Genomic DNA, 20,974 nt, shown 5'->3' with positions numbered 1-20,974 from the left:
TGAATAAAATTTTTCAGTTTTTGATAGCAGAGAGAGAAGTTCTATAGAATTCTCCTCATCTTCCCCTTTTTCTTCCAAATCCTGATTACTCTTTTCTTCTACAATTCCTCTTTTCTTTTATTTTCTCATAATAATTATGCAGCAGAATCGTCTTGCAACCAATATGTGATTGATTCAATAGAGCGAAGAATGAAGAACAAGAGACAAAATCAATCGGAAGAATTGATTCTTGTTCATTAATATTGATTAAAAAAATTTAAATTTTGGGTGTAATTTCAACAAAACTTTGGCCCGTTATGCAAAAAATAAGTGCAGGGTTAGCCCGCGCTCACTGCACCTCTAATAATTAAAAATTGTAAAAAAAATTATGTGTATGCACGCACTTGCAAAAACTCGAAAAATAATGGGACGGGGTGGGCATATTAGAGAGTGAAAAATTAAAATTTTGGTTTGCTCCGTAAAAAATGCAGGTAAAATAGACATGTCCGACGTGGACGGGTTGCATTCATTTTACCATCTCCGTCTTGTTAAGCGAACTCAATTAATAAGTGTGCAAGAATATGATACTGCAAATGTGCAAGTTCGAACTTACGACGTCCTAATTATTTACTTGAATGAAATTGCAACCACTAAATTACGTGACAAAAAAGTTAATAATTATAAATTTTAGATTCTATGTTGTGATTTATTTTACACATGCTAATTGACAGCTCTATTGTGAGTTAATCAAATTTTGATTAAGGTGGTTAATGCGTTTTGAATCTTTAACAATCTTCAATAAAATTTTATTTATCATTTGACCGAACTCTGATTAACCTCTAGATTACTATAAACTCAGTTAACTTAAGATTCTTTAAAAAAATTAAGTTTGAATTATAACAAACAATTTTTCACCAGGATTGGACCATCTTCCACCAGAGACGGGGGATAAAGAGGTGAATCTTAGGGCAATTGCAGTAGCAACTCGTCATTGGACGCCAAATCAAATGACATTTGATGTCACCATGTTCTACGGATTTGATAATAAATTTGTTTGAAGAAAAGATTGATGCTTTAAGAAAGGAGATTGGTGATCTATTTAATGAAAAAATAATAATTTTTCATAAAAATTAATGAAAATTAGAACTCCATTCTCAATGATAGTTCCACTATTCAATTGCAAATTAGAAATAGGATTAGGTGGTGTAATTGTTTTTGAGAATTTCTTCACCCACCTCCTAACCTTCTTGCTCACCCCTGGTGAATTTACAACACTACCCCTTGTTTCGGAAGTTCATTTCCGAAAAGGTACTTTTTTTTGAAAAAAAGGTGTTTTCGGAAATGAACTTCCGAAAACGTGTTTTTTTTAATATAAAATATTGATTTCGGAGATGCATCTCCGAAATAAAGTTACATTTTCAGAAAATGTGGTGTTTCGGAAGTTCATCTCCGAACTCACCCCCTTGGAGGAATTCGGAAGTGCACTTCCGAAAAAAGGTCTGGACAGAAGAAAAATAACAAACAAGAACGATTCGCTTTATTTAATCGGATGAAGACGATGGAGGAGACGCTGCAACAGGTTAGAAAGTCCTGGTCCTCTAGAAATCCATACCACATTGTAACTTAGCAACATAATAAACAACAACAAAAAACTTATGAGCAAACTATACTTACATCATAGTGGTGTAGATCCTTATCAGCCACTCGCAACTGAAAATGATTAGCACGAACTTGAATTTTCCTTCCCAATTTTCCTTCTGAGACGACGGAGCCGACTCTAGAGTAGCCTTCTGTTTAACTTCGGCAGTCGGGCTCTTGATGGAGATCAGAGCCGAACTCAAGGAAGCAACCGGCGCTACGACAGATGGAACAAACGGCGCTGAAACAGATGGACGAACAACCGGAGCTGCAACAACAGACGGAGGAGAGGTAACCGGGGCCGGAGCATATGACGAAGGAGGTGGATGTCCGGAGGAAGAAGGATTGGAGGTACGTCCACCGCGAGAGCCACGACCACCACCACCACGGCCTGATCCTGCAGCATTGATGGATAATTGTTGAGAATGTGCAGGAGATGGTTGACTCCGGCGATTTTCGGGATGATTTCCTCCACCGCGGCGAGACATTGTGATGAAAGCAGTAACAAGAGATAGAAAACGTTAAAGCAAAGAAGAAGACTTAGGATCGAAAATGATTTGGGATATTTTGAAAGAAAAATGGGTGAGAAGCTTTTAAATAGGAAAGTGTTTTAGAAGTTAACCGTCTGAGAGTGGTGGGGAGAAGGAAAAGGGAACTTCGAAATTTCAAAAGGTTTTTTATTCTTTTAAAAAGGGCGTGGCTGTGGAGCTTCCCAATTTTTGTTACGTAGGCTTTTAAGTAGGAAAGTGTTACCACATTTCTTAGAAGGTAACCGTCTTAGAAGGCTTACGTAGGCACATGTGTCCACATTTCTTACCTGATCAGGGGACGTCATTACAAAAAAATCAAACAAAGGGGTGCGCTGGAAAAGTCAAAGTTCTATGTTTATAATCCAGAAGATGGATAGTGTTCGCGGCGATGAAATCCAAGAATCTACATATTGAAATCAGAACAATCCAAAAACTAAGATGATAAATCCAATACAAAAACACTGTGCGATACAATTCGAAATCAGAACAAAACAAAACAAAACACGTCAAACAAAACAAAAACACGTTATTCTGCCCGACGAGCGTTACAAAATACACATCAAACAAAATAAAAACACGTTATTCTTCCCGACGAGCGAACTCCTCCGAATGAAGATAATTATACCAATCCTCATTCCACTCAGTATCAGAACCATCAACGTTGATCACGCCTGAAGACTGAGTCTGCACGTCCGAGCCATGGACCCCCAGGGGACGAGAAGCAGAACCAGTCAAAACCTTCTTCTTCTCCTTCACCTCCTTCACCTCCTTCTTTGAAGAACCCTTTCTTCCCTTAGCGCCACTCATTCCTGCGTAAAAATGAAGAAAGAAAGGTCCATGAGACCTCCTTTTATAAAAGAAGAAAGGGACACAAACTTCAAAGAAACAGGCACAATAAACAAAGGCGTTAAGAATAAAGTACTTGCAAATTAAAACGGACACTCCCTACCCTCTCTAGAAGACGCAGTCCTGCGTGCTGGTTGATTGTCTGACATGTTCCTGTAAACAATTGAAATCGATTAATATGCGAGACAAAATAAAAAACAAAAAAATTTGAACTTCTGATACATTTCGGAAGTTCATTTCCGAAAACTGGGATGGAGGTGTTTTCGGAAATGAACTTCCGAAACACCCCTGCGATGGAGTTTTCTGCAACTTCCATGGCAGACCCCTAAACCAAACTTCAAACCAAATCAAAATGCTTCTAAACAACCTAAATACTACTAACAACCTAACCATATATCATTTATGCAATTAAAACCCTAAATAACATGCATTTGAATAATAGATCTAAAAATTTCAAAACTTACAAAGTGTTAGGATTGAGGGCTTTTGAATGTTGTTTAGCAGTGTGATTGGAGCCTTGATGCAGCTTTGGAATTCTGTTTGCACAAATTTTCGCCTTTGCCACTTTTTGTTTTGATTTAGGGTAAATGATTGGGGGAGGGGGAGTGTTTTGATAAATCTGCAGAAATCGCAGTATTTCGGAAGTGAACTTCCGAAATAATGTTTTCGGAAGTGAACTTCCGAAATAATGTTTTCGGAAATGAACTTCCGAAATAAGTCAATTTTTTCAAAAAAAAGACGCTTTCGAAAATGAACTTCCGAAGCAGGGGTATTTTGGGATTTTCGCTGGGGGTGACCCCCATAGGGAGGTGGCTAAAGAAATTTTCTTGTTTTTCATTGCAATAGAGCAAACACTTCTTATACAATAGTAGAAGTTCAGTGATAGAATGAGAAATAGTGTAAGAAGCGAATATATGCATGATAATCTTATAATTTAGATTAACTCAACAAATTTCATCTTTTATTTCAATAATTAGTTTAATTTAATTTTAATTTCAACAAACCATAAAAGAAAAATAAAGAGAAAGAAGGAAGTTTGCGAGTCTTCCGAGGCAAGCTGTACTACTAGCTAGCGTAAATCAGGGCTCACTCAGATTCACAGTTGACACTTCATAGTTCACTATCTTTTCTCATCCAATATAAAAATAAAAAAAAACTCCCGCGAATTCGGTACTTAGGGTTTTCATTTCCCGCGAATTCTCTCTCTCTCCCTCTCTCTCTCTCTCTCTCTCTCTCGGTGACTGTGATATGGCGATGGAGGAGGAGAAACCCCACGGAGGAACCCCGATAAGCAACGGCAATTCTCCTAACAAGCCACAAAATCCACCGTCGATTTTGGGAGCTAAAGACCGCATTGTATCTGTTGCCTCCAATTTCGCTTCTCAACTTCTTCACAACTCAGATCCCAACGTTTGGGGTGTTCTCACCGCCATCTCTAACAATGCCCGTAAAAGGCATCAGGTAACCTTCATTTCCCCCAATTTTCCGTTGCATTACTTCTTTTCCATTTTTATCATTTTTTCATTACAAACCTAAGAACTATCAGTCAATTGAAGTCGAAATTAGGTTACTTCAGTTGTGATTAATTCAGCTGAGTATATGGTTAATTTAGTTAATGTTGATAGTTGTGACGTTGTTGTTAATGATGTAGTTGAATTGACCACAATTTTCACTGTGAATTGAATGCAATTACGGTTAGCTGAACTGAGTTATCCACATTTTTTACACCTTGTTAACCAAGTTCCGCTTGTAGGGAAGAAATTGGTGTTTGAATGTCATTACAGTTTACTCCCTCTGTTTTTTATTATAAATAGTTTGGACTTTTCACACGGATTAAGAAATGTAATCTTTGTTGTATGGAAAAGAGAAATTTTGAAGGATTTTATAAAATTGTTTTTCATTAACTGTATGAGAAATATGATTTTAAATAATTGAAAGAAGAGAGAGTAATAAATACTTAAGGGTATAATAGGAAAAATAACACTAATAATTCCTTAGTATTGCAAAACGACTTATATTTTGGTACAAATCTTTTCTCCAAAAGCGACTTATAAAAAAAATGGAGGGAGTATTAAATTCTAAGGGTCGTTGTTAACTTTGTTTACACTTTTATTAAAGACACTGCCACTTTCTTTACAATTTGTTTTTCTGTTTTCAATTATTAGTACCAGAAACAGAATGAAAACAAGATGACACTTTTGTATTTAAATAAGGAAAAAATGTAATGAAAGCAGGAAGTGTTTTCACAAAGTAAATGGGCCTGCAAGTCGTTTTGTATTTGTGTTGTATACATCTATGGGCTTCTATGGAAGAAAGTTATGGTGGAGTTTACTTGTCCTAGCTGTTTTTGCTATCTGTGGCTAAAGAGGCGCTTTATTTCATTTTTCATTTTTTGTTTAATAGTTCATTGCCTTTTCAATTAATCAGGGAATCAATATCTTATTGACTGCTGATGAGCACTGCTTTGGACGGTTGGTAGAAAATGTGCGTTTCCAGATTGATTCAAATTCTGTTAGTGCAAATCATTGCAAAATATACAGGACCAAGGTTACTAATGAAAATATGGAGAATACCACTTCAATATTCTTGAAAGATACGAGGTTGTGGCTTTGTTATAGAGCTTTGCTTTCCCTACCTTTCCGATGAAAAGATCTTTTTTTATTCTCCTTATATTCTAACTTTTGTAAAGCCTTTTTCAGCACAAATGGTACTTACCTTAACTGGGAGAAGTTGAAAAAGAGTGGTGCTGCTGTCAAAGTCTGCCATGGGGATATTATATCATTTGCTGCTCCTCCTCAGCATGGTAATATCCCGATAGCTTTTATTTATTTTATTCCCTATTATTATTCGACCTTTTCTCACTTTAGCGGTAGAATTTGTAGATTTTTTCTATTTTACTTGTCAGTGATGTAGTTCTGATCACTAATTCCCCACTCCCTATATGTGCTCATTCAACTTCCTTTAACCGCAAAGAGCATAAATATGAAAAAATATCGTTAAGATTTGTGAAATTCCGTATTTCGGTCAAGGAATTACCATGTTATGTTTGTGTCAGAAATTTTAATTGTATTGGTGGTCATTTCACAAATTCTTCTAATACTTCTAGTTATGTTTAGCAATTTTTAAGTTTTACTTTTTGAACTTTTTTACTGATGCATAGATAGGAATATCCTAAAAATTAGATCAATGATATCATTTTATTATATCTACAAGGACTCCGACTAACTTTAAAATATTCATTCTCTCAACTTAAGATATGTGTTTTTAAATTCATATATACAGATTTGATGAGTTACTTTGAAGCCGCATGTGTTATATTTTTTAAACTTTGCCTTACTTTTTTCATATCATATATGTGCCCGTTATACGGTTATAGAGTTTGACTACCATTTTGTTGCAAATTGGCATCAGAAAAGTTAACATTCTTGTATCTGTTCATCTATTCTCTCTTTTTATAATTTCATTGTTATTTGTAAGAATGAACAAAATATTGTTCTCTATATTCAATTTTATTTGGTTTTTATCATACTTCAATTTTTAGTTTATTTAATTTTGCTTCTGCAAATTATTTGTTTTCTAAATTTGGACAGGTACTGTATGTTTTTAGTAAAATACTGATGATTTGCTTGTCGAGTATTTGTTCCCTTATGTGCATAGTATATTTTCAAGCAGTATGGTTACATGTTTATTTTTTTCCGAATTATGTGTCTTATTTTGCAGAAACTGCATTTGCTTTTGTATATCGAGAGGTGCATCTTTCAAATCCAGTGCCAGACAATGCAGTTTCTAAACGAAAAGCAGGTATATGTTATGTTGAAAAGCATAAATAAGTACTAAAATTAATCATCCCTTCATTTTACTCTGGTGTATACTTGTAACTCAGATTCAAGCTTTTTATACACTGGACAGCTAATTTTGCAATTTAAGTCATATACTGATTATTACAATTCTTCTGTGGGAAGAATTGTAAAGAGAACATAAAATCAGAGACAAAACTAACTTCAAATAGATAGCTTAGGAAACCTTAGAGAGTACTAACTTCAAATAATCAACAGTTACTGAACTATAACAGAATAACTACCCAGCACTTTAACTAACTCAACAGAATTAGTTAAGGGTTACAGCTTACACAAGTGTATCTCTGATATTGACAATCATGATATACAGTATATTTATATTGATACTGATATTTGCTTTTACTTCATTTTATTATGGTTTTTCCTCTCATTGCTTCTTTTTTCTTGAATGTGTAGAGGATTTTGTGTCTGAAAACAAGAGATTGAAAGGTTTGGGCATTGGTGCTCCTGAGGGTCCTATATCTCTTGATGATTTTCGAAGCCTTCAAAGATCTAACTCGGTGTGTTGACTAGAAGGATTGCAGTATTAATTGTTTTTAAATATGTTTTTCCTCTAATTATGTCCATTTATCTTGAGTCTTTTAACAGGAATTGAGAAAGCAATTGGAGAGTCAGGTGGTTATAATTGATACATTGCGTAGCGACAATCGTGCAGCTGTAGAGCGTCATGAAAATGTATGTTATCATTTGAATTTACAGGATCTGCACCCAACGTTACCCGAGTCTGTCAAAAAAAAAAAATTCAAACTTAATACTTCTCATACAGCTTCATTTCATTTTTTGAACCCCATTTCTTCTTAAATAATAATTATATGCAATGTTTTAACTAAGTTATGATCCAATATGTAGGAATTAAAATCCACCAAAGAGTCTGTCACAAAATGTTACCTTGATCGAATAGAAGGTTTACAGCAAACAGTGGATCTCAAACTAAAGGAACTAGGAGATGTCAACAAAGCATTCGCGGAACAAAAACATGCTCTTGAAGACCTTAATGAAAGACTTAGTTCTTCTATGCAGTCATGTGCTGAATCAAATGAACTTATAAGTAGGTATGGTTTATATAATTATTATGGCTTAACCTCACCTTTTCAATACTTGATTTAGGTAATGTAGAGATAACTTGTCCCAAACTTGAATAAAAGGAGAGAATCATGTTACGTAGTCGACAACCAACGTAAAACTTTGTCAAGTCTCTATGACATGGATCAATTACGTAATAATGTGAATGCCAAGTCGTTGCCCGAGAGCAGTGCGCTGGATTGCTCGAGTACAATGTCAAAAGAGCAAGTGCCGCTGCATCGCCGTCTGGATGCCTTGAAAAACAAGGAAGGGTTCCACATTTTCATGGACGGGTTTGGGTAAAGAAGTTAGTTCATGCCTTGAAAAACAAGGAAGGATTTTACATTTTCATGAACGGGTTGGATAAAGAAGTTAGTTCATGAGAGTAGCATTCATTTTGCAATTTGGAATATAGGCACACTTATTGGAAATTCTATGGAAATAGTGGACGTCATGGTTTGGAGGAAGATCAATGTCACGTGCCTATGGAGAACTAAGTGAACTAGTGGAAAGGAGAAAGAATTACACAACTTGAGTTTTAAGTTTTGGTACACCGCCGACGAAGTTAGATCGAGAAATCGAATGGAAATTATCGTAAACAAAGGAGTGAAAGAAGGACATCGTGGATGTGAAAAGAATAGGAGATCGAATTATAGCCTAGAAATTTGTAGTGGAACAAGACACATTAATGTTATTAGTGCTTATGCACCACACATTGGGTTTGCAAAACACTTTAAGGGAGATTTGAAAGGGTTATTTTAGAATATACTCCAAGCTGAGAATATTTTTACAGGAGGGGATCTAAATGGACATGTAGGGAGCGTAGCAAGAGGTTTTGAGGACGTGCATGGAGGAGGGTATGGTATTGAGAAAGTAAATGCAGAGGGTAAATCCATTTTGCAATTTTCGTCGGCTTTTGATCTTATTATAGTTAATACCTGCTTTGAGAAAAGATTTGAGCATCTTATTACATCTACGAGTGTGGTGATATGATCTCAGATATATTTCTTTCTTATTAGTAAGTCAGATAGGAAGATCTGCTTGAACTGTAAAGTTATTCCGGGAGAGAGCTTGACTACCCCACATAGAATTTTGGTTATGGATGTAAGAGTCAAGAAGAGAGCAAAGAGAAGAAATAACATGGGAGCTCCACATGTCAAGTGATGGCAATTGAAGGGTGAAAAACAAGTGAATTTCCAACACAAGATCTTGGAGGGAGTGCAAATGATATGTGGAAGAATAAAATGACCCAAAATGCCCATCATTATTCTTAATTAAATTCCAATTATGCCCTCTTTCTTACTAGTTAATCTCCACTATGTCCCTTGTTCTTACTAGTTAATCTCCACTATTATCCCTAATTCCTCATATTTGAATCCAATATTGATTGCTACATTCTCTATTACCCATATTAATTAAAGAATGAGTAATGTGAGGGTGTCACAGTTATTCTGATGTGGCAGAAACCTATTTAGCATGTATGCAAATCCAGTGCACACCTCTAACTAACTGAGCTTGCACACCAAGCATTTACTGCTAGACAAGGACAATATCAATGATATTAGTATATTCACACAGATGGTAACTCCAGTGGTAAGTTACTTGCGTGTCCACACAAGTTCCTGTTTACTCAGCTATAGGTGCATTTATCTTGGATTGATTGTCTGCAGTACAAGTGAGTAGTGACATATGTGGGTAAAGTTGGAATTAGTTTCACTCATCTTTGTCAAAGTTGTGAAACACTTAAATTAGATTTGTCATTCTTTGTACTATATGATGATCATAGGAGGATATACCTTTTGGGTTGGATGTTCTCTCCTTATTTATTTCAGTTGGATAATTCTAAAAGTAGTAATAATTATGTTTCAGACTATAGCAGTTAATTGTGTCTCTCTCCTGCTTGCAGTCAAAAGGTAAATATAGTTGAACTTAAAGAACAATTAGATGAAGAGCGGACTCAGAGAAAGGAAGAACGAGAAAAGGCTGCAGCTGATCTAAAAGCAGCTGTTCATAGAGCGCAGTCCGAGGCTCAAGAGGAAATAAAACGGTTCTCAGATGCTGCCGTAAGAAGAGAAAGTGAGCTACAAGAAGCAATAAATAAGCTAAAGGTTTGAAAATTCTATTGCTAAATTAGTAAGAATCTGTTTGCTTCCTGATAAGAGCTTACATGCTGTCTTTCTTATTATGTCTCTTAGGAATCAGAGAGAGAAATGTGCTTGCTGGTTGAAACCTTGAGGTCCAAGCTGGTATGGTTCTGATTTTGCTCCTGTTAGCCTGAGGCAGGCCAAAAATTTTATGTGCTTCATTCAGTGATTTTCCCTTTTATTTATCTTTTGTTGTAGGAGGATACTAGGGAAAAATTGGTTTTCTCTGATAATAAGGTTCGCCAGTTGGAAACCCAATTACATCAAGAGAAGCAGACCACTGAAAATGGAATGAAGGTAATCTGACAATTTTGTATTGAATATCATGTTGCTTTATCATATTTTAGTTGGTATTTAACTGAAATTTAATACTATTTCTTGGAGCAGAGAATAGAAGAACTTGAACAAGAAACAAGAAGATTAAGGAAAGAGCTTGAGAGCGAAAAGGTAGTTATGAGAAGTTTTTATTTCATTAAACACTAAATGTTTAGATACTAAGGTACTTTAATAGAAATTATGTCTTGTTACACCCAGGTTTCTTGCTATGTTATTTCAGTGAGATAGCAGCAGAAGTTGTTGAAACAATTGTAATGATTTTAACTTACTAGTACTCATGATCCAAAGAATGAAGATTCTTATATTTATCACGTTGCACGACCTTCTGATTATTTATTTTATTCTGTTTTCTATCTTATCCTTTTTCTTTTATGCTCCTATTTTTTTGGGTGAAGTTTATATATTTAAAACTTAGATGCTTATTGCTGTTGTTAGCAGGCAGCTCGTGAAGAGGCATGGGCTAAAGTTTCAGTTCTTGAGCTTGAGATAAATGCTACAATGCGAGATCTTGATTTTGAGAGGCGGAGGTTAAAAGGTGCCAGGGAAAGACTCATGCTTCGGTAAGGCTTGATTTGTTATAAATTATAATCATGGGATGGGTGTCTCTAATTGGAAGATATATTTAGTTGAATCAACATGAGTACATAATTTTCCTATATAAGACTGCACGGACATGCTGGCATAGAATATCAAAGAACACTGGGCCAGCTACTTCAGTGCAGTTCCTTGGTTTTTGGCATTATGATTCAATAATTGAAACCTTCAATGTATACTAGGGTTTTGTTAGCATTTTGATTCCATCTGTCTGTTTACAAGTTAATGTTGGATAGTGTGCTGCTGTGTTGTACTGTTTGTGTGCAAAGTGCTGTTTTGGTTTGTGATGCAACACACACACACACACCTTCCGCAATCTTCATGTTGATTATAAATTCCTAGATTTTGCAGCTGAAGCTCAATGATTTATGCAGGGAAACACAACTGCGTTCATTTTATTCCACTACTGAGGAGATACAATCATTGTTTGCTAAGCAACAGGAACAATTGAAGGCCATGCAGAGAACTCTAGAAGATGATGAGAATTACGATAATACTTCTGTAGATATGGACGGAGTCGAAGGTGGAACATCAGGAAGGGAAAAAGAAGGTGTCATATACAACAATAACAATGCTGCCAAAGCAGGATCTACTACTTCTGCTCAGAAGCTTAACAGAGATCAAATTGAAACATCAAGCAACGAAGCAAGTGTCACTGAGAAGCATGACTGTGATATAAGAAGTGAAGGATGCCAAAATACACAAGAGGCATGCCAACAACATACACAAGAGGCAGAATTCACCAGTACTGATCATGATCATAGTGTTAGAGGCGGGTTTGGTTCTCATGATGATGGTGTTGGCACAACAGCTATAATGGAAGGAGATTGTGTAGGCACTGAGCGAATTCTGGAAACTGAAAGTCCATCAAATAATGGACGGAATTTTGATTTGAACAAGGATGGTCCTTTAGAAGGCGACACTATGAAGATTGATGATGATATGGAAACAGAGAAGCATGATCAAATACCTTGTCGTGAAGTTTCACAACACTCACAATCAAATATTCATGTAGATACTCAAAAGACTATTGAGGGTACAGAAGCTGGATGTCTCCTAATCAGAACCGAAGACCTTATAACTTCTGAAGTCCCTGGTAGCTGGGCTTGCACTCCCGCCCCTTCTGCACATGGGGAAAATGATTCTTCAAGAAGCAGAGACAATAATGAAGGTTCAGGAGCATTGCTTGATTCAAATATTGTGGTGGCAGAGAGTCCAAACACTCCTTCTGATGCTGCTGATGCCAGAAAGAGCGAACGCCGAGCACTAAGTGAGATGATTGGCATTGTTGCTCCTGATTTGAAAGAGCAATTTGAAGTTGCTGCTTATGACCGTGGTCGAGAGGGAGAAGGCCACGTTGGTTCATCTGATTCGGATACTGAGAGCTGTAGTGACACTGGCGATAATAATAGAGTCAACACAAAGCGTGAATCAATATCCGATGAAGAAACACAGGCCGCCGACCCTGTCGAGGAGGATCAAAAGCAGGATGATTCTATGGATGAGGATGATGAAGACACTGAAGAAGATTAATTTTCTTGGTATGTAAATTGTAGATACTAAAGGAATCCCTCCTGTATTTTTTCCGATCAGCCTCTTGCTTATCTCACCCTCTGTAACTGTATTTAAGTTATTGTAATTAATTTTTTTTATTCATATGGGTTTCCCACCATTTTTTCATCAATTCATCAACTTGAAATAATGAATGAATTACTTGAGATTGAATTTGAGCATGGAGAATCCAGCAGTGTCGAGAGGGAGAAATGTGTGTATGTGATCATATTTGGTTCAATTTTGAGGGAATAATAATCATTACAGTTGTGTGTAATTTTTCTCAGTTTATAGTAAAAATGATATTTTTGCTTGTGGAATTTATTTTAAAAATATACAGTTAATGACCTCTAAAATTGATAAACCTTAGTAATAATGTTAGACTTCGAATTGTTTGTCTTCTATCTCCCGGTCTACTTTCTTTATTACAGAATCTACACATAAAATAAACACAATATTATATTTTAATCGCAATATAGCTGATAATTGGAACAAAAATTTGAAAGGTTATTATTCGAACTTGTTTTCCATTTAACTCTACCAAAAAAGATCAATAATGTTAATCATGTAATGAGACAATATAATGTATAGATCCAAAGTTAGTGAGAATATGACAGATATGCATAATAAATTATAACGAGATGGCAGCTACTGTTCCCTTGCAGTGCATGAGATGTAAGAATCTGATGCAAATTGATATAGGTATGATTGTACATGTTTACAAATTCATGTAATGATTATGATGATGGTAATAGAAGACGAAGCAAAGTGATGATGGTGATGATGATGATGAAGATGTGTACCAATTTTGAATGGGCAGTGGATAATTGTGTGGCAGAGAGGAAAATCATGGATTTGTATTTGAATGTAAGGTAAGGTGAAATATTGGTGGTGATGTTCAAGTGGACCACATGTATAGAGTATGATGGTGAGAGGTGAATGAGCAATTCGTTCATCACATTAATTACTGCCTCTCTTTCTCATTTCAATTCATTATACTTTGTTGCTTCATCCATCTCTATCTACTTTCTATATATTTGATGTTTTTAATTAGATATCATGCATTGGTCTAAATGCAAATAGGTGGGTTTTATATGAGTTAAAAGATAGTGTATTAACTTATCATTCAATAGAAACATTTTATTCTGTCATATCATATTTATAATTTAAAATTTACAATATAATTTGGCGCTTAATAAAGTCGTGATTAGTCGATAATGTAAATTTTTCTACACTGTAAGTATGTAACTGCATCACCCCTTTTATCTTTATATATTATTGAATAATGTTGAGAAGTTATATTTTATAATGATTAAAATATAATTAATGTATTAATGTTGTATTAAAAAAGTTTTTCACAACTTGATAGATAAACATTTACATATTTTTTACTTAATTTTTTCTTTATTTCTTATTAATCTCATGATTTTTTCTATTATTCTTACATGATTGTTGATTGTTTTTCTCATACAAACCTACTCATTCAAATATTAAACGGTATATATAAATAATATGCAACACCCTTAAACGCAAGATCTAACAAATAACTCAACTTAGTGTATGTTTGATTTTAGGTTTGGAGTGCCATAAATTGATTTAAAATGTGTTGAATAGATTTTAATATTGCAGCCAGGACACAATGGTTCTCCTCTATCACTGAAGTTGCTGTTGGAGAAGCTATGGGGCTTCTATCAACTATCAAATGGGTGCTTACACTTGGTTATGATAATATGGATTTTGAGTTGGATGCAAAAAGTGTTGTGGATAATGTGAATAGGTCTCATCCTAACAATACAAATTGTGGTGCTATTACTCTCGAATGTAAACGGCTACTAGCATCATTTTTTTAGGAACTCTCATGTTAAATTCATTAGGAGATAAGCTAATGAAGTTGCTCATGTCTTGGCTCGGGCGGCTACATCCTTCGCTAGTTTTCAGGTTTTCACTGATGTACCAACATGTATACATTCTCTTATTGATAATGAAATGAAGTAATTGTTTTTTCCTTCTAAAAAAAAGTTTGGTTATTATCGAATATAATTGATCATACTTTTCAAAAACGATTCTATTTAAAGACAAAATCTGCAACTTCTTAAATTTTTCATGATATCAAATTTTAGATTTTAAAAAAATCTAGTTTGGCCTAACATTTTCACTCTATATGCTAGTGTATATAATCAAATTTAATCGTAGAACATTGACATGGTAATGATTTTCTTTCTTAAAATAAAAGTAACACATCATTAGAGATGACAAAACACATCGGACATCCCATATATCACCTGTTTAATTTGTAAAAGTTTTCTGTTAGTTTATTCTATTTTATCAGTCTCAATTTTAGCAAATTTTTGTTGAGCTTTAACTGGTTAGAATAGTAACTAATTGTTAGTTAGTTTTAAATCAATTAGTTAGTTGGGTTCATTTGTGGCTTTTATAGCAAGTAACTCACTAATTGTATATAAATCCTGAAGCAGTTTTGCAAATTAAGACTTTTCCATTACAACAAGTGGTATCTAGAGCACTGGTTACCGATCCTTGTGTGCACTCAAATTTCAAGAAAAACATTTCTTGATCAGTGGAGGGAAAAGCACCTTTGTTGATCATCGTCTTCTCTGATCCTTTCTTCCTTTTTTCCTATTCTTCCTTGTATCGTGACCAACTCTTTCTCCTTCTATCTCTACACTTTCCATGGCAGATTCATCAAAGTTTTTGACCTATGCAATTCCAAAATTCGATGGATTTTATGACCATTAGGTCATGCTCATGGAGAATCTCATCCGATCCAAAGTAAATTGGAAGCTAATCGAGCATGGCGTGATGATTGGACCACCAAATGCAACACAGGAGCAGAAAAAACTCGCAAATGAAAGCAGACTTAAAGATTTCAAAGTCAAGATTTATTTGTTTTAAGCAATTGATCAAACAATTCTTAAAACAATCTGACACGTGACATTGCAAAAGATATCTAGGATTCCATGCGTAGTAAATATCAAGGCTCTATGAAGGTGAATAGGGCTCAGTTGCAGGCTCTACATCGTGAATTTGAGGTTATATGCACAAAGGACAGTGAAACGATTGATGAATATTTTGCAAGCACCCTAGTTGCTGCTAACAAAATGACTGCTCAAGGTGAAAAATTGGCACAAACCACAATTGTTAAGAAAGTTTTGAGATATATGACCATAAATTTCAATTATGTGGTGTGCTCTATAGAGGAATCAAATGATGTTACAACCCTCTCCATTGATGAGCTTAAGATTAGTCCTCTTGTCCATGAACAAATAATGAAGATCAACCAAGAAAAGGAAGAAGAACAAGCTCTAAAAATTGAAAACTATGGTGGAGGCAGCAACAACAATAAAGCAAAAGGGCGTGGTGGTTATCGTGGTCGTGGTAGAGAAGACTCAGTTGAGATCAGATTCAATGTTACAAATGTCACAAGATATGACACTACCAAAGTGAATTTCTAACTTGGCAAGAGAATGATGTCAATTTTGCTGGTTTAGATGAAAGAGAAGGATTGCTTCTCATGGCAGAACAAGGAGGCACAGAGACTAGAGACCAAGTTTGGTTTCTCGATTCAGGTTGTATCAATCATATAGTGGTAATGAAGGAATTCATGTTCAACTTTGATGAAGAATTCATACAATCTGACAAGCTGGGAGATGACTTCAAGATGCAGGTGATGGGGAAAGGTGACCTGAAACTTAACTTAAATGTCATCCCTCAAGATATCACTGAAGTATACTACTTTCCAGGATTGAAAAATAATTTATTGAGTGTTGGACAATTGATGCAAAAAAACATGACAATAATGTTCAACAATGGAGGCTACAGAGTGTATCATGATGACAAAGGAGTGATCATGACCACAAGAATTTCATGAAATACGATGTTTATAGTTTCTGCACCAGTGATCCTTCCATTGTGCATGAAAGTCACTACAGACAATGTCACACAACTGTGGCACTACAGATATGTCCATTTGAGCTTCAAAGGCCTTGATAAATTATCAAGAAGGATATGGTAAATGAGTTTCCCAATTTGAAGGATCAAGGTGGGACCTGCTCAGATTGCTTGATGGGGAAGCAACACAGACAAGCCATACCAAAACAGGCCACATGGAGAGCTAAAGAAAAACTTGAGCTAGTTCATTCAGATGTGTGTGGTCCTATAAATCCTACATCAAATGGTGGAAGCAGGTACTTTATAACCTTCACTGATGACTTTAGTAGGAAAATCTAAATTTATTTCCTTCATGAGAAAGCTGGTGTTTTTGATGTCTTCAAACAATTCAAAGCACTAGTTGAAAAAGAGTCAAATCAATACATCAAGTGTCTTAGAACAGATAGAGGGGGTGAGTTTACATCCAATGCCTTTTCTGATTTATGCATTCTTCATAGCATTAAGAGACAACTAACAACTACCTATACTCCACAAAAAAATGGAGTATCTGAAAGAAATAATAGAACCTTGATGAATGTGATCAGAAGCATGATGTCAATCAGAAGTTTACCCAAGAGATTTTGGTCTAAAGTAGCTAAATGAGAAGCATACATAATCAATATAAGTCCTACTATATTTGTGAAGAATATGACTCCATAAGAAGCATGGAGTGATGTGAATCCCTCAGCCTATCATTTCAAGGTATTTGGTTGTGTAGGTTTTGTGCACATCCCAGATGTTTAGAGAAATAAGCTAGATGTGAAGAGTATAAAGTGTGTCACTTAGGATTAAGTGAACAATCCAAAGGCTACAAGCTCTATAATCCCATCAACAATAAGATCTTGATAAGCATGGATGTGGTCTTTGAAGAGTCTAAAAGTTGGGAGTGAAAGCATGACAAAGAGGAAAGGACTAGTCAACTAGCAATATTGATACTGATGAAGGAGAGATTGAAGACTATAAATCCAGAGAAACTGAAGATGAAGTACATGCTAAAAATAACAATGACCTGAAAAGGGAAGAAAACAATGAAGAAAACACCAATGAAAACATTACAACTGAAGGAGAAGAAGACTTTACTCAGACACATGAGCATGGAGAGTGTGAATTAAGAATAAGAAAAAAAAGCCAAGTTATCTAGATGACTATGTGACAAACGTAGAAATTGCAAAGGAAGAGCAACTTCACAACCCTGCAGTCTTCTGAAATTACAATGATCCATTTAAATATGAAGAAGCAGTCATGCATGAAAAATGAAGAAAGACCATGAATGTCAAAATGTAAGCTATATAGAAGAATGAAACATCGAGCCTTGGAAATCTTCCACTAGGTGCCAAGAAAATTGGAGTCAAATGGATATACAAAACCAAGTGCAATAAAAATGGAAAGGTATAGAAGTATAAGGCAAGGCTTGTAGCTAAAGGGTACTCTAAACAATATGGCATATATTACACTAAGTCTTTGCTTATATGGCAAGATGGGACACCATAAGAATTGTTCTAGCTCTTGCATAAGGTAGAAATTGGCAGGTATGCCAACTTGGTGTTAAAAGTGCTTTCATGCAAGGTGAACTAATGGAAGATGTCTATGTTGAGCAACCTTTAGGTTATGAGAAGGATGTCAAAGAAAAGGTGTACACACTAAAGAAAACCCTCTATGGTCTAAGGCAGGCAACAAGGGTCTGGTACAACAAGATTAAGACCTACTTCGATCAATAGAAATTTGATAAATGTCCCCATGAAGACACACTGTTTGTGAAGCATGTTGAGGATAAGATTCTAATGTCTAGTCTATATATAGATGATCTCATCTACACAGACAATAATGAACAAATGTTTGAATTGTTTAAGGAGTCTATGAGAAAGATGTTTGCCATGACAAACATGGGAAAAATGAGATACTTCCTTGAAGTAGAAGTAAAGCAAGACAACACAAGAATATTCAAATGTCAACAGAAGTATGCTAATGATATTCTCTCAAGATTTGGCACGGATAAGTGTAACAAAATGTGTAATCCCATTATTCTAGGCTGCAAATTGACAAAGGATGACAATGGGAAGCCATTCAATGCCACAAAATTCAAGCACTTGGTAGGAATCTTGATGTACATGTTAGCCTCTAGGTATGACCTTGATTATTCTTGATTATTCAGCATGTTTGGTAGCAAGATACATGGAAAGACCAACTGAAATTTATCTAGCTATAGCCAAGAGGATACTCAGGTATTTAAGGGGGTCTGCACACCTTGGAATCTTGTTTAAAAGGGCATATAGTATGATGTTTCAAGGACAGACTAATTCTGACTATGCAGGGGACAATGATGATCGAAAAAACACCACATGATATGTCTTTTATTACATGACAAAGCTTTCACCTCAGCCATTGAAAATCCAAGGTCAAATTTTCCGGAACATGCCATTATTTATTATTTTTAAAAATATATATCTAATACCTCGATTTTGTCCAGAACCAACATAAAATGTTGCTCAGTATTTGAGCATCGATTCCCAGTTCCTAGAATTTTAAGTTTTATTTAGAACCAAAAAGGCTATATATTTGACAAATCATCTTATCCCTTGGTTTTTGTATAAAATCGAGGGTAAAAAATTCATGCTATCTAGAAAATGCAGTTTATCTTTTTATTTATAAATCAAATCATCTAATACTTCGACTTCTCAAATAACCGAGAGAATATATAATCAGATTTTACTATAAAAGCACTCGTAAATAAATTTCTACCATAATCCTAACTTATATGTAGCCGCTCTGCTCCAAATTCGTAAGCATCGGTCTTTTGGATGGATTGCAAGATAGAAAAAATCTTCAACGTTCTTCTGTCTTTCTTGAACAAAACATTTTTTTGCCCTTGCAATCTATCCCACAGGTTGATGTTGTTGTTTTGGAATAACATTCATATGTTGTTAATCAAAATTTTCTCAAGATATTTCCAACACTATATATTTTGCTCTCGATCTTGTGAAAATATTTGCTCTAGAAATACTCAAGAACTTGGGGAACAGTTCTCTAGGATGGATTGCAAGTGCGGGAAAAAAATTCACATATTTGGAACATATGACTTATCAGAATTGCTAAAACTTGGTTTTGTTGTAAAAAATATTTTAATATTCTGTGTACACAATGTAATTCTTATAAAAAATAAAAGTTTATTCACCGCGGTATTCAACTGAAATCGAGGGGTTTGTGGAAAGAAATACTTGTTACCTCAGTTTTCATCATAACCGAGAGGATATTTAAGCTTGTTTATTGAGGATATTCATCGTCCTTAAACAAATCTTAGTCGTTCATTTAATGAGTATCAACGCTCTAGACACTGCCATTAATGATCCGCGTGAAACCTAATAGACATCTATTATAAAAGCATTTTAAATATCAATTTTTGTTAATGAAACATATAACATGAAAACTTTGAAGCGTAAAAAAGTTTGGTAAAGTTCTCTATATGGATTGCAAGAGCAGAAAATAAATTGGATTTAAAGTTTGTGTTCTCCAATAATGATATAACTATATATTTATTTTATTTAACTAACCATTTTTTTATTTTATATCATAAACAAATGAATGTAAAAGTCATTTGGAATATATTGCACCCAAAATTTTACCTTCACCAAGATTTCAATGAAACGATGATCCATCATTTGTTCTTACTGACGGTGATGACGATGAATCAGATTTAAAATTTGTTATATACTTTTACTTTAATATTATGTGTAAACAATCTAATATTCTGGGTAAACAATGAATTTATTATTTTTCTGTAATTTGTAACGAGTTTTTTTTAAATAAATTTCTTACCCCTCGATTGTATGCTTAAACCGAGAGGTTTGATGCGTTAGTTTTGAAAATAATAAAAGTGGAGATGTTAGGATCCGAACACATGTGCATATAACGTTACCCTAGGTTTTTTTATAACCGAGGGGTAAAGTGACAGTTTTTCATGACGTCATTCGTTACCTCGCTTTTGTAGCCGAGATTAGATGTATTTGCGTCTGAGGTGAAATATGTTTTTTGTAGTAGTGTTTCAACTTGGATCTAGCTCAATTTCACGGTCCTCGAAGAAACAACCAACTGTAACACTTTCAACTACTGAAGCAAAAATTTTTGTGCAGCTTCATGCGCATGTCAAGGATTGTGGCTTTGAAATGTTCTTCATCAACTCAGGCAAACTCAAAGAAAAGGCACAGTCGTGTGGTGTGATAACAACTCTACAATCAAACTATCAAAGAGCTCTATCATGCATGGAAGATATAAACATATAGATGTGATATTTAATTTCCTCATAGACTTAACCAAGGAGGAAACCATTGAGACGAGTCACTGCAATATTAAGGAGCAAATTGCTAATATGCTGACTAAACCGTTAAAGTTGGAGTCATTCTTCAAGTTGAGAGCAAAGCTCAGAGTATGTTCTCATGATGTCATGTAACTAGGTTGTGTTATTTTTTGTTCAATGTTTGTTTTGTTGTAATCTGAA

At 35.0% G+C, this 20,974-nt stretch overlaps 2 protein-coding genes across 3 annotated transcripts; both read left to right on the top strand.

Moving 5' to 3' along the window:
- Window positions 1-4,032: 4,032 nt before the first annotated feature.
- LOC131609531 (uncharacterized) lies at window positions 4,033-12,642 on the top strand. 2 transcript variants are annotated; one of them, XM_058881242.1, is made up of 13 exons: window positions 4,033-4,454; window positions 5,421-5,593; window positions 5,693-5,796; window positions 6,714-6,794; window positions 7,247-7,350; window positions 7,439-7,525; window positions 7,700-7,902; window positions 9,819-10,020; window positions 10,108-10,158; window positions 10,255-10,353; window positions 10,444-10,503; window positions 10,828-10,952; window positions 11,361-12,642. In XM_058881242.1, the coding sequence occupies exons 1-13, from the start codon at window positions 4,242-4,244 to the stop codon at window positions 12,517-12,519; spliced, it is 2,661 nt and encodes an 886-aa protein (XP_058737225.1). In that variant the 5' UTR covers window positions 4,033-4,241; the 3' UTR covers window positions 12,520-12,642. The 2 variants fall into 2 exon arrangements, with proteins under 2 accessions (XP_058737225.1, XP_058737226.1); XM_058881243.1 differs by having other exon boundaries at window positions 4,034-4,454; window positions 10,831-10,952.
- A 2,870-nt stretch (window positions 12,643-15,512) lies between these two features.
- LOC131614319 (uncharacterized) lies at window positions 15,513-16,007 on the top strand. The gene has a single exon (XM_058885920.1). It carries the CDS (start codon window positions 15,513-15,515, stop codon window positions 16,005-16,007), a length of 495 nt encoding a protein of 164 aa, XP_058741903.1.
- Window positions 16,008-20,974: the final 4,967 nt, after the last annotated feature.

The sequence above is a fragment of the Vicia villosa genome, linkage group LG6, assembly GCF_029867415.1.
Source record: "Vicia villosa cultivar HV-30 ecotype Madison, WI linkage group LG6, Vvil1.0, whole genome shotgun sequence".
Classification (NCBI taxonomy): Eukaryota; Viridiplantae; Streptophyta; class Magnoliopsida; order Fabales; family Fabaceae; genus Vicia; species Vicia villosa.
Note: the sequence above shows the minus strand (reverse complement) of the source record. Positions and strands in the feature narration are given on the sequence as shown.

What these genes read in the sequence shown, in the direction of transcription:
- LOC131614319 (XM_058885920.1), top strand. Translation starts at nt 15,513, where the DNA reads ATGCGTAGTAAATATCAAGGCTCTATGAAGGTGAATAGGGCTCAGTTG.
- LOC131609531 (XM_058881242.1), top strand. Translation starts at nt 4,242, where the DNA reads ATGGCGATGGAGGAGGAGAAACCCCACGGAGGAACCCCGATAAGCAAC. An exon ending in TCAAATGAACTTATAAGTAG is followed by an intron (nt 7,903 to 9,818) that starts GTATGGTTTATA and finishes TCCTGCTTGCAG; the next exon opens with TCAAAAGGTAAATATAGTTG. An exon ending in AAACCTTGAGGTCCAAGCTG is followed by an intron (nt 10,159 to 10,254) that starts GTATGGTTCTGA and finishes CTTTTGTTGTAG; the next exon opens with GAGGATACTAGGGAAAAATT.